This window comes from Aplysia californica, unplaced genomic scaffold, assembly GCF_000002075.1.
Source record: "Aplysia californica isolate F4 #8 unplaced genomic scaffold, AplCal3.0 scaffold00198, whole genome shotgun sequence".
NCBI classification, from domain to species: Eukaryota; Metazoa; Mollusca; class Gastropoda; order Aplysiida; family Aplysiidae; genus Aplysia; species Aplysia californica.
In genome coordinates this window covers 607,523-620,512 of record NW_004797468.1, presented here as the reverse complement: position 1 = coordinate 620,512, position 12,990 = coordinate 607,523, and the positions used below count along the sequence as shown (strand labels likewise).

At 40.3% G+C, this 12,990-nt stretch overlaps 1 protein-coding gene across 1 annotated transcript in view; it reads right to left on the bottom strand.

Moving 5' to 3' along the window:
- Positions 1 to 3,817: 3,817 nt before the first annotated feature.
- The window catches only part of LOC101864067 (orexin receptor type 2), a gene marked incomplete in the record, with an annotated part of 257,738 nt that continues 248,565 nt past the window's right edge, over positions 3,818 to 12,990 (bottom strand). The window contains 1 exon segment of the mRNA XM_013082882.2: positions 3,818 to 4,478. Coding sequence (XP_012938336.1) covers positions 4,069 to 4,478 — 410 coding nt within the window.

The window sequence follows — 12,990 nt, the reverse complement described above, 5'->3', positions numbered from 1 at the left end:
GTAAGGTGTAATATTATATATATTATGTATGTATATTATATTTACAGAAAAGGGAGGAAAGAGATGATGATTGACTTTATGTTACATAGTATTGTTTGTGCAATGTTTCAGGCAAAAGCCAAACAAACCCAACACATTTAGGTAAAACATCTTGTGATGTTGGACAGGCAGATGGAGTGGCCATCTTGGGAGGAGGAAAGACAAAAAGAGACAGAGAGAAAGAGGCAGAGAGAAAGAGACAGAGAGAAAGAGTGAGAGAGAAAGAGAGAGAGAGAGAGAGAGAGAGAGAGAGAACGAGAGAGAGAGAGAGAGAGAGAGAGAGAGAGAGAGAGAGAGAGAGAAAGAGAGAGGCTGAGAGAGAAAAAGAGAGACTGAGAGAGAAAGAGAGAGAGAGAGGCTGAGAAAAAAAAGAGAGAGAGACTGGGAGAGACAGAGAGAGAGAGAGAGAGAGAGAGAGAGAGAGAGAGAGAGAGAGAGAGAGACAGAGAGAGAGAGAGAGAGAGACAGAGAGAGACAGAGAGAGAAAGAGAGAGAGAAAGAGAGAGATAAAAGGTAGTAACATTGTTTATATATATATATATATATATATATATATATATCTCGTATATATATTTGAATCATCAGTCAGATCGGCTTACATGGGTAAACAATTTGGGCACTGAAGTGTGTGCGTCGACGTTTTCTAAATCCTTCATGGTTGGATGAACTGCTGAACTGATGAACAAGAAAGCAGAGCAAGCCTGTGATGAACAAGAAAGCAGAGCAAGCCTGTGATGAACAAGAAAGCAGAGCAAGCCTGTGATGAACAGAATGCAGCTCTCAGCTAAATGTGTGACAGCGAAGCACAGTTGGATAAATAGCAACGAGTAGTTTGGTCAGAATAAGCGGAATGCGTGCGACTCAGAGTTTCCTGCCAGACAGATCAACACCGATAACCATAAAAGCCCAAAAAGGAAGGGAAAGAAAAGGGGGTGAGCAAAGAAATAATGAGAATAATGTGTATATTTTACCTCCTCCCCCTCTCCCCAGCAGCCAGAATTACACACGCAGTTACCCCAACCCTTTCTTGTTCACATGTCAAAAACGCATATACAAACGGTTTAGCCAGCTGTCGTTTACTCACAGACATGCATGTGCACACACTCATACTCACACCCACAAAAGCTTTCTTGATCCCCCCCCCCCTCTCTGTCTCACTCCCTCTCTCCTCCCCCCCCCTCTCTCTCTCTCTCTCTCTCTCTCTCTCTCTCTCTCTCTCTCTCTGTCTCTCTTTCATGGATGCACATAAACACACACACATACACACACACACACACACACACACACACACACACACACACACACACACACACACACACACACACATATACAACTACACTGCGCACACACGCGCACTGGTACTCACTCACGCACACCCTCCAAACACCCACAGAAACACCCACCCTTACCCCACCTTCTCATCTCTTCTGCATTCATCTTAGAACTTTGCAGCTTCTCTTACTCAAACGATGCAAGTCTTTACTTTTCACTTAAACAGAGCAGTTAGACAGTTAATAATTCTTCTTGTGTGAATATGTGTGTGTGTGTGTGTGTGTGTGTGTGTGTGTGTGTGTGTGTGTGTGTGTGTGTGTGTGTGTGTGTGTCTGTCTGTCTGCATATGTGTGCGTTTGCTTCCGTTATATCTGTGAGTGTGTGTGAAAAAGAAACGAAAGAAATTTATGGAGTGACAGAAAGAAGATTAAGTGTTGGGAGAGAAAATAGATAGAGAGAGAGCGAAAGCGAGAGAGAGAGAGAGAGAGAGAGAGAGAGAGCGAAAGCGAGAGAGAGAGAGAGAGAGAGAGAGAGAGAGAGAGAGAGAGAGAGAGAGAGAGAGAGAGAGAGAGAGAGGGGGGGGGGAAAGCACTAAAATACAGAAAGACAATTTAGTATATAATGGATACGAGTTTTGTAGTTTTAAATATTTTTCTGTTGCTAATACAGCCAAAAGCACATGTTGTTACTGATTTCACTCACAATAAAAATACCATTGTCCAAATGTTTCTAAAAGAAAGAAATCATGGGAGAGGAAATTGTGCTCAAACAAGGAAGTCGTTACCATGATACAACAAGAACCCATTAAAAACACAGAAACAAACTAATCCCACAGGGTGAAATATGAATATCACCTGGGAACGAGTCAGTCCGAAAGGTGCTCTCTCTCTCTCTCTCTCTCTCTCTCTCTCTCTCTCTCTCTCTCTCTCTCCCTTTCCCTCTTCCTCTCTCTCTCTCTCTTTCTCTTTTACACACATACACACAGCACACACACATATACACACACATACACACACACACACACATTTCTCCCTCTCTTTTTATCTCTTTTTCTCTCCCTATCTTTATCTCTATCTCTCTCTATGTCTGTCTCTCTCTGTCTTTAACTAAAGCCACTCTACATTTCGCTCTCTCTGCCCCGCCCCCCTCCCTCTCTCTTCCTCCCTTTTTTGCCTCTACCATTCTTTCCCACTTTCTGTCTTTCTTTCATGTTCTCCACGCCTATCTATCTATCTATCTATCTATCTATCTATCTATCTATCTATCTATCTATCTATCTATCTATCTATCTATCTATCTGTACGTGTAAACATGTTCAGACTCACAAGTAATTCTTTTTACTAAAATGCTATCTTCTCAGTTCATTCAAGTAATCACTGTAAAACTCCCATCACATGCAGAGAAAGAAATGAATAAGGCCCAAGGATAAACACATAGGGAAAAGAACGTCCAGCTAATCCCCCCTAAGAGCAGGAGCACACGATGATTGAAACAGGAAGGTGTTTCAGCTTTGGTAGACTGGGACAGTCAGGTCAGATAAACCTTTTGAGACCACTCTAGCTTGTGTTTGTTTGTCCCTAGAGAATGGGAGAAAAGGAGTGTTTGATCATGTTAACCGTAAGGAACTACGAATTTAAATGTACGTTCTATAGCAAAACTGTTTGGTAACAGATAGCAATTTTGAATTTAAAAAAATGATATATAGATCTAGGCTATTATTATATTAAAATAACATAAATTGGTATAGAAATGGCCAGAGTGGAGAAAGTGAGAAAGCTCAAGACTGTCAATCGTGAAACTATCCATGTAGACAAAGAAACAAGCATAAGGAGAAATGAGAACGGAGGAGAATGAGGTACAGTTTGTATAAATATGCGACAAAAAGAGTTCTATGTTCATTTTCTCCAGGATGTGACATAATAATAATATCATTGTACGGTAAAACCAAATGTTGCACCTGTCCAATTTTTCCTCTAAGAAACTCGCTGTCTCCTCCGTTCTTCCTCACAAGGTTTACTTTGTGGAAAACTGTCCCAACCCCTTTGTTGAAGTCACGTAAACTTTGTAACTGCAATACATTTGTATACTTTGCGCAAGTTTTTTGTTGTTGTTAAAAAGGGCTCTGTATAAAGCAAAAGAGAGAAACACCATGACATTTAGTCTTAGAACAAAAGACAGAAACACCATGACATTTAGTCTTACAGCAAAAGACAGAAACACCATGACATTTAATCTTACAGCAAAAAAAAAAAAAAAAGAAAAAAAAGGGCAGGCAACATCAAAGCAGTTTTGAAAGAAACAAAATTAGGAAAGAAACAAACAGAAAGCTTCTATGCGAAGATCATGTTATGCAAACAAATATATATATAATATGTATATATATATATATATATATATACAAATATATATATAATATGTATATATATATATATATATATATCTGTTCTGTATATTCTACATAACTTGCTTAACTGAGATGAAACACATATTCTGATTCTGTACAACAGAGACATCCAAACAGATGAAGGGTGCTCATAGGGTTTCTCCCTCGAATCTGCTGAGGGATCAGCTAATCTAGGTCGAGGTCTGTAGAAGAAATAAAGTGTGAAGCCAGAGCCAGAGAGTTGACAAATGAAGGGGGTTAGGGAGCTAGACGTGGTCGCTAAGGAGACATCAAAGCAGGGAACGGGTCAACAGCAAAATGTTTAGCCTACTTTCAGTTGCCGGCTTTGTGATGAACAACACCCGGCCATCATCTCAGCTGCTGATAGCCTTGTGGTTCCTCTGCAGCACCACTACGCGCATCTTTCTGCTGCCCCCTGGCGAGCGCTGTCGTTCCTGAACAGGAGAAGTTGCGTCGTTGCCTTGCCCTCCATTAGGATACAGCCCGCCATTCGCATTACTGCAGCCGCTGTAGCCTCCGCCACAGTTCCTACTGCAGCTCGCGCCGCCACCAGAGTTGTTGCAGCCAGTGCATGCAGGTGGCGCCATTGACAGGTTCGGGTCAGAATCATGTCGCTGGCCGCTTAGCAGAGAGTAGGAGGAGGCAGAAGGGCCGAGCAGTAGGGTCTGAGTTTGGAGTGTGCAAGAGTTGTCGTTCGTGGCATGGCCGGAAGTGCGATTGTCGTTCCGAAGATGACGTTTGCTCATTTCGCGTAGACGCATTGCTGCTGGCAAAGAGGGAGAGAAATGGAGGACATGATGGCATTCTTCTGTTCTCACATCGTTCTATTTTTCTTGTCTGTAGCTCTAACAGTTATCGAATAATGGAAGATTTGTTTGCAGCATGATGGGGAGCCCGACAAGAAAATTATGAGTAGTGAGATCACCACGCAACTCGAAAAAATACGAATGTACATACCTTTTGAAACACACTAGTTTTCCTTCGAAACAACAAAATCGTTGCTACAAGACTCCGTCTTGGTGACGTGACGTAAGTTAAAAGGAGGGGTTAATAACACAGAAAGCAAAAATAGTAAACCCCGCGAAACTCGCCTTTGTCGGAGCCTGTCAAGAAGACAATATCAGACAAGTTCAGAAGTTACGCGGTCACAGAAATCATCAGAACACGAAGTGCACGCTGTCATATCGACAAGCCTAGAACAACATTCAATATTTTTTTATTTTTTTTTCGAGCGTCATAACATGAGAGTGCATCACACAAAGAATACCACAAAGAGCACACAGGGTGGGGTTATCAAGACTCACAGACAAGAGTAGACTATACCCATACAATAGACATTGAAGAAGCATGGTGCATCTGTCAGAAGGAAGAAATCCCCCAGGTACTCGTTGCTGCTGAGTACAATTTCCTCCTCATGTTTTGGTTTGGTAAAATGGTCTTAAACTATGTCCTTGGGTTTGTCATTTAAGTTGAGTGATAATTCTGCATCGTACAGCGTTTGGAGCCTTATGGGATTAGATGTTATATACATTTTCAACATCATTATTATTATCTTATTATGATATGCCAGACCATAAAGAATCTAGATCCAGCTACATTGAACATTGAAGTTCTCACTCACGCACAAGAATGACTAAAGTTGTTGTACGATCTACGCCCTTGAGGCATTGGTTGAGCATTTCTCTTGGTCGTGTTTGTCTTTAAAAAGCCTCAAACATTAACACAAACTCGACAAATTACGGATCAAATTACAGTTTATCTTTTAAAGCACACTAGTACATCCCTTAAAGTTTATCTTTTAAAGCACACTAGTACATCCCTTAAAGTTTATCTTGTAAAGCACACTAGTACATCCCTTAAAGTTTATCTTTTAAAGCACACTAGTACATCCCTTAAAGTTTATCTTGTAAAGCACACTAGTACATCCCTTAAAGTTTATCTTTTAAAGCACACTAGTACATCCCTTAAAGTTTATCTTTTAAAGCACACTAGTACATCCCTTAAAGTTTATCTTTTAAAGCACACTAGTACATCCCTTAAAGTTTATCTTTTAAAGCACACTAGTACATCCTTTAAAGTTTATCTTGTAAAGCACACTAGTACATCCCTTAAAGTTTATCTTTTAAAGCACACTAGTACATTCATTAAAGTTTATCTTTTAAAACACACTAGTACATCCCTTAAAGTTTATCTTTTAAAACACACTAGTACATCCATTAAAGTTTATCTTTTAAAACACACTAGTACATCCCTTAAAGTTTATCTTGTAAAGCACACTAGTACAAGAAAAAAATAAAAAATCCAAACAAATCAAAACAAAAACCAACAGCAATAACCCCCCCCCCCTAATTTCAAAATCCATCTTCACAACTACTTGTCTGACAAGACAAAGTCCTCTCTGGGGGAAAACAAGACAACTCTTTATGACAGAATACTCGTGGGAGTCGGTACTCCATAACGACTTCAGTGTGGGGAACTAGCTTAGAGCATTCGTGATAACACAAACGCTAATCTGTTAGCTAGTGGCGGACTGAAACTGTGGGGACATCATGAGTCCAAGCAAACACACGAGGGAACGAAACATGTGTCGTGACATGGTGCAATCAGGCGTACGTCAACTTTTAGACATGTATAGTTATTAAAATAATCTTAAAGCATGCTCATTTGTATTGCACTTTGAAAAAAAAATCCATCTATCTTGAATAGAAATCGATATAGCTGCGATTGAGGGGGGAGGGGGAGGGTGGTCGCCTGGTGTGAGAGGTAAAAGAAGCGACATTAATGGTTGCCAAAGTTTTATGACTTTTCAAGTTTGAGTGTCCTCGAAGAGTTGAAAAGTACATTTTGTCAATGCCTTTAGTCAACGTCTTTCTGTAACATCCACACAGAAATGTATTTTGAAAAGGACATCGAAGGTGTGGAGAGAAAAAGGACATCGAAGGTGTGGAGAGAAAAAGGACATTGGAACAAAATTGCCCAGTGGCAGGAAAAAATGGCGGTTTTTTAAAATTGATTGTTTTGAAAAGCGCCTGATTTCACTGCGTCATGGCACAGATGACGACACAATGAGCAGAGCACACGACAAGACTACTCACGAACAACAACACATCTTCGTCAGCCAGCTGTTTAGATATTCTAAACCAAACAAGTTTGGTCTTTTATTGTTATTTTATTCTATTACAGTTTCTTAATCTGTGGTATTGTACGCTCGTGTTATGACCATATTCAGTTGTGAACGCGGTAAAACTCATAACCCCCAGCCCCTTTAAAAAATAGAAGAAAAAAACCCGGAATAAAAATAAATAAAACAACAAAAATGGAGATGCAGAAAGTGTAGGGGCTACCACTCTACGAAGTAGCCCCTTCTACAAAGAAGTTTGGCAGGTTCAGAAACAGAATTCTCTTTGTCGTGAGATAGATGTACAAGGGAAAGACTGTTTCGTTATGTGCTTGTGTTATAATTTGATGCTGTTTTCATGTAGGCCTACACTAATTAGAAAAAGCAGGGTGATCTACTAGTTCTAGGTAAACGGTGCGTTAGAGGGGGTTGAAACCAATAAAATCAAAGAGAGTACGTAGGGTGTAGTATCTTTGGTAAAATATCATTGACAGAAAGGCCCTACTAATTTGGTAAAATATAGAATAAATATATATGAAAGGATGAACCTGGATTGCACAGAAATTAATGAAGAATGTTTAAAGAGTCTCATGGGTCCACATGTAATTGATCTGCCCTGAATCAAATATAGCATTGCCACACACGATCAGCTTTACCATGTGTGGATTGGCCAGTGTTCGTTTACCCACCCACTACAATCTGTTCTAAGCACATTGGTCTAGATGAATATGGAAACCATCTTCAAATATCATTCAGTCCCCAGGCTCAGTTCCTCAATATTTAAAGAAATAGTTTTCTGCACCGGAAAGCCAAAGGCAAACGTAAGAAAGTGAGAGTAAACTTCTACCGTAGGCTCTCTGGCTGAAACATAACACATTTATCTTCACACACTTATGAGTGGCGCTGTCCCTGAATATCTTACATAATGGATGATCAGAGAATATTAGGTTCGTTATAACGGCTCCGGTTCTGTGGCTATTCAACGCTTTGCAACAATTGCCTAATTTGTTCAGTTGACAGTTGTGACACAATTAAGATCGTTTTTGGAAGCGGGCTGCTCCGATCCTTCCTGTCATGTCCAGCCCAGGGTTCAGCAGATAGACGGACTGATTTGCTTCCTTTGCTGGTGCTAACGTTGCTGCAATAATAGTAACAGTGGTCATGATGCTTTTTGTTGTGCTGGTTTACAGGCCCTGGTTTGTTCTGTTGCTTAAAGTCTAAAATGTTAATATAGGTGTTTTCAGATTTCTGTTGTTTCCAAAGTTTGATACGTTAAGGCTAAAGTGATGAAGATGAGACTAGCGCCCGTAACGAAGGCGAGGAGAAAGTGAAAGAAGAAAAATGGCTAGAGAAGAGAGAGAGAGAGAGAGAGAGAGAGAGAGAGAGAGAGAGAGAGAGAGAGAGAGAGAGAGAGAGAGAAAGGAACAGGATTTATCTATATTTTAACTTCTTCATCAAAATGCTGCCGAAGTAAAATAATGACCACTTGATCAACATTAAAAGAGGAATGTAATAAATATTTCTACAGACCTGTTATACAGTGTGACTCTCTATGCTCATGAACACTAACAAGAAGGATAAATAACAACCGTGACCTTTATTCCCCCTCGTGACGTTTTGTTCAGAACCCAAACAAAATTTACACTTGAGGTTGTTTTTTTGAGTTGGCCTAAATACATATTTATGTGGAATATTTGTGACAACAGTATGAATGACCATTCCTTCCTCGAACTTTTGCTCGCGCTTATATTCCTTATTCACTTTGTTTCTGCATTCTTTCGTTTTCCCCTTTCTTTCCAACCTTCTTACAGAAAAAAAGCTTTAAAAGTGCGCCAGTGCTCAGAAAAAGTGACAATCATAACCTCCACGAACAGCACCAATAACAAAAACCATAACTTGAACAAACATTCCCAGATAACAACCCTTAAGTGGAGAAAAACAACAACAACAACCAAAAATTATTGAACCCACCCCCCCCCTAAAAAAAGACAACCCCCCCAACCAATCTCCCCCCCCCTCCCCCAAACAAAACAGAACAAACAATTAAGACGACAGTGAGCAGTAAACGCCGACCTGTCAGAGGACGATAATTACTGTAATCATGCTTCAAGTCCTAGGACCGAGGCCTGTGGTGCCAGTTAAACACTTCCCCGCGCAAACAGAAGGCGTGGGTTCCGTTTCTGTGTGTGGACCGTTTTTAAAAAATTGAGGATTAAAGATCTCTTTCTATCGTCTGAGACGTAGTATCCCTTTCGATCCGGGTTCGTCTTGACAGGCGGGATCGACGAAACAACCTGTCTCATAAATGGTCTAAATTGTGTCAAAGGGGACTTGAAATGTCTACTATTACAATCTTGCTCCAACCCGTCTGTTAGATCTAGCAGTGCGAAAACATTTGTAAACATAACAAAGCCACGGTTCACACAACTGTGAGGCAGCGTGGGTGGAATCTGGCTCTCGTCAAAATAATCAAAGTGAAGAAACTTGCATTTTTTCGGAGGTTTGTGAATTTTTATCAAATTTTTGTTTTTGGGCTCAACACCTTTCATGCCCATTTAAGAACTCATTTTTGTTTGGGTTTTTCTGAAAAACTTAAAGGCACAAAAATGTAAATTATCAGTTACCACGGACTCTTATGCTAAGGAAATAACTAATCTTTGGTGGCCATTTTCTCACTAATTTTACCTCTGAAAACAAGTGCCCCCCACCTCCTTCATTCGCAAATATCTCGACTTGTATATAAGATAAATGGATATTTTTTTCATACAAAAAAAAGACAAGTGAACAAGCTTTACGATGATCCCAATAACTCTACATGCCCAAAATTTGACGAGCGCCCGATTCCACCACGCTGCCTCACAAATACAAACATCAAGAAATTGTGCCAGTTTGTTGATCTAGAAGAATAATCACAACAACAGTAGCGTAGATCCAAGGTAAACTAAACCACAGAACATTAGTCTTTACTTGCTCCCAAGCAGCAGAACTGGACTGCTCAGGCAAACGTGATTTCTTTAAGCACACTTAGGTAACAGTACATAGGGTCTATGCAAAGGTAACAGTATATAAGGTCTATGCAAAGCAAGTGATCAACCACGTACTGTAAAAAGGGAATCTGGCCGTAATGAAAAAGATATCATTTTTCAATACATAAAAAAGGCAAAATTGGATAAGTCCGAGCAGGAGAAAATTTGTTAGTAGTCAATGAATAGACAAATACAGTAGGTAACAGAGGCATATTATGAATAAACAACAAGACTGTGTCATCATGTCTAACTATATCAGGAGCTGACTTTCGGCTCAGACAAAAAATGAGACTGCAGAAGCTTCTCCAGACACACGATATGAACATTTTAAATTAAATATACCAAAGCTGTTCTTGACATTGTCAATGCACACTTTGTGTGTGTGACTTCTGTTTTCAAAATCAATACAATCCGTTCTTCAGCCAGACTTCGTCAAACACACGACTCTAGATCTGATGGTTGCGTTCAGCGAAGATTCAACCAAAAATCCTAGTTGCCAGGAAAGCACCCTGGAAAGTTATTTTTGCTTTTGTTTTTTTAAAATAAGTGAGTAGGAGAAATCCGTTATTTTGGAAAGTATGGTTTTACAAGCACGAATTACATTCCAGGGTTTGAGTTTGAGGGTACCTAAAAGGATAGGACGTAGTTTGAACTCACTCTGCAAACAAAAAATGTATGTAGATACCAAATACGTGGCTTTAAACTTAAACTACATTTCCACCCACACAGCACACCACTCATTATGACATTTCAATTCTGATTGGTTACACAATATTATATAGATACTATGCATAGCAAAAAGTAAGAACATTAATCGTTCCCTTACAACTGCCTCTAAAAGACCAGCTCACAGCGCACATTGCGCAATTTGTCCGGAGAGAAAAACCAACAGCAAGTAAACAACAAAACTACGACATTTTTCTATTTTGACATTCATTGAGATCGTTTTTCTATTTAGTGTCTATTGCGGCCAAAGTTGGCACGTTTACGAAGCCCACTGAGGATTAATCATGACTAATGATATATGTGTGGATCTAAACTTAGTGCACCTGTTCCATTCGTTAATCATTTCATTGTGTCTGATGCCAAAGGCATTCTGTGGATCCCGCTGACATCAATGGAGCTGAAAGCTGGCGCGACTCAAATACCAAACAGACAAGGCTTTTAATCCGCATAGTCAACATTATCTGGGGACTGGCACATAGTTTTTGCCTCCCAGGAAACCGTTACAACTTGATTGCTACACTTGCTGTCATTGCTGAACACCCTCTGGCAAGACGAATTCAAAACAGTTGAACAATACTTCCATCTCTTCTGGAATCCTCGATGGAAAAAAGTAAAGTGCTGTACACATAAACGTGAGTAGTTTGAAAGCACGTCTCACTAGTACTGTCAGGACAAAGATGATGACACGTGAACGATCTGCAGGACTAGGCAAATAATCGGTGACAACCAACAAGAGATTCGATTTTGGACAAGTTTAATCAAGTGGTCACAAGTCCATGACATCCAAAAGAAAAAACAACAAACAAAAACATAAAGACTGAAACCATTCTCAGGCGTTCCAGGTAAACGCCGCCACTTCGAGCAGAAACGTGCGAGAACTATTTTATGCCAGGTGTAAACTACCACGGTCGCGAGCACTCGCTCAGGTAGACTAAAGCAGGGGTTTCCAACTCAAATTACCCACTGGCCGTCAGGAATGACACCCCACCCCCCCACACACAAACAACAACCCAAGACGAAATAAAACAAAAAACCCAATGGTTTTTGGTATTCCAAAACTATCAACTCCTCGAGTTTTATGGAAATTTGTAAGCACAAAATGTCTGCAGTGAAACAGTACCCCAAAAAGCTACCGACACGAAGTACGATGACCAACTGTTTGTTTTTGTCGCGTTTCGTCTCCGGGGGATCGGGGAGATCATTTTTCGATCTGACATTAATCTTATTGTTACTTTTCTTCTCGAGAAGGAAAACAAATCTCCAAGACGGTGCCATTATCGCCATTTGACGATAACCTCATATTGGAGGCGGAGTGAGCTGTCTTGGAGTGCAGAATCTTTGATGTTGTACAATGCTTTGCTATCTTAGAATTATGAAGTTTTATCTAACATTCTTGGCCGTTTTGAGAAGTCAAAGCCAGATCAAATGTTCTATCTGCTCTATCAAAACCGTAAGATTATTCGGAGACGTTACCAAGACTAAACTATTCAAAGAATTGCGCTGGGAAAGAAAAGCTTGACATGTCGGGAAACCAACACATTTTCACGTCAAATTTATGAAAACTGTGTGTCGAGCAGAGACAACTTGGTCATTCTTGGGTAGCAATTTGTTTCGAGCTGACACCTCAACTTGAACTACAGTATCCTAGACCGCGTACAATGGCATGGACACTATTCTTTTGCATGTTATATTTTAAAACCCCCCCCCCAACTAACTTCTCTTTGAAGCGTGCGCGCCACAGCAAAGATCGTAACCATAGGAGCCCAAATTAGATCATACTACGCCAGACTCGCCATCGTCGCATGCGCAAGGCACTGCTCTCCTTTTTTGGCTCCAAACTAAATCAAATGGTGCGCTCCATAGTGAACCGATGTACAATCCTTGACCGGGATCACGTAAGCACGATCTGGGATACCTCATGATACAAGTCTATAGGCATATATAGTCTCACCATCGAGTGAACTGTCATAAAACAAATTCCATTTCTGGAACGACATCATTTTCATTTCACTTCACTTTGTCTGATGACAGGGTAGGAAATAATAATTAGGAATTTATTTTTTTTCCTTTCTGCTTGGAATGACATCTTCCTCGATTATTTGGATAATGTACAGGTTACTGGGTGCATTTCCCTGTCTGGTGCGTGGGCCAGAATTTCATTTCGGGGGATTAAAAACAGCAAGTGGCACGTAGATTATGATCAACAAAAAGAAAGGAGGAGTCGTTGCGATAGCCCTAAGCGTTGTTTGTGAGAGTGAAGAGGCCGTAGGGAGGAATGGGAACGAATCAGATGAGCAATTTGGTCGTAGAGATATCTTGTCCTTGGAAACGCACTCAGAACGCAATACAGACAATAATCACTTACACACACACACACACACACACACACACACACACACACACAA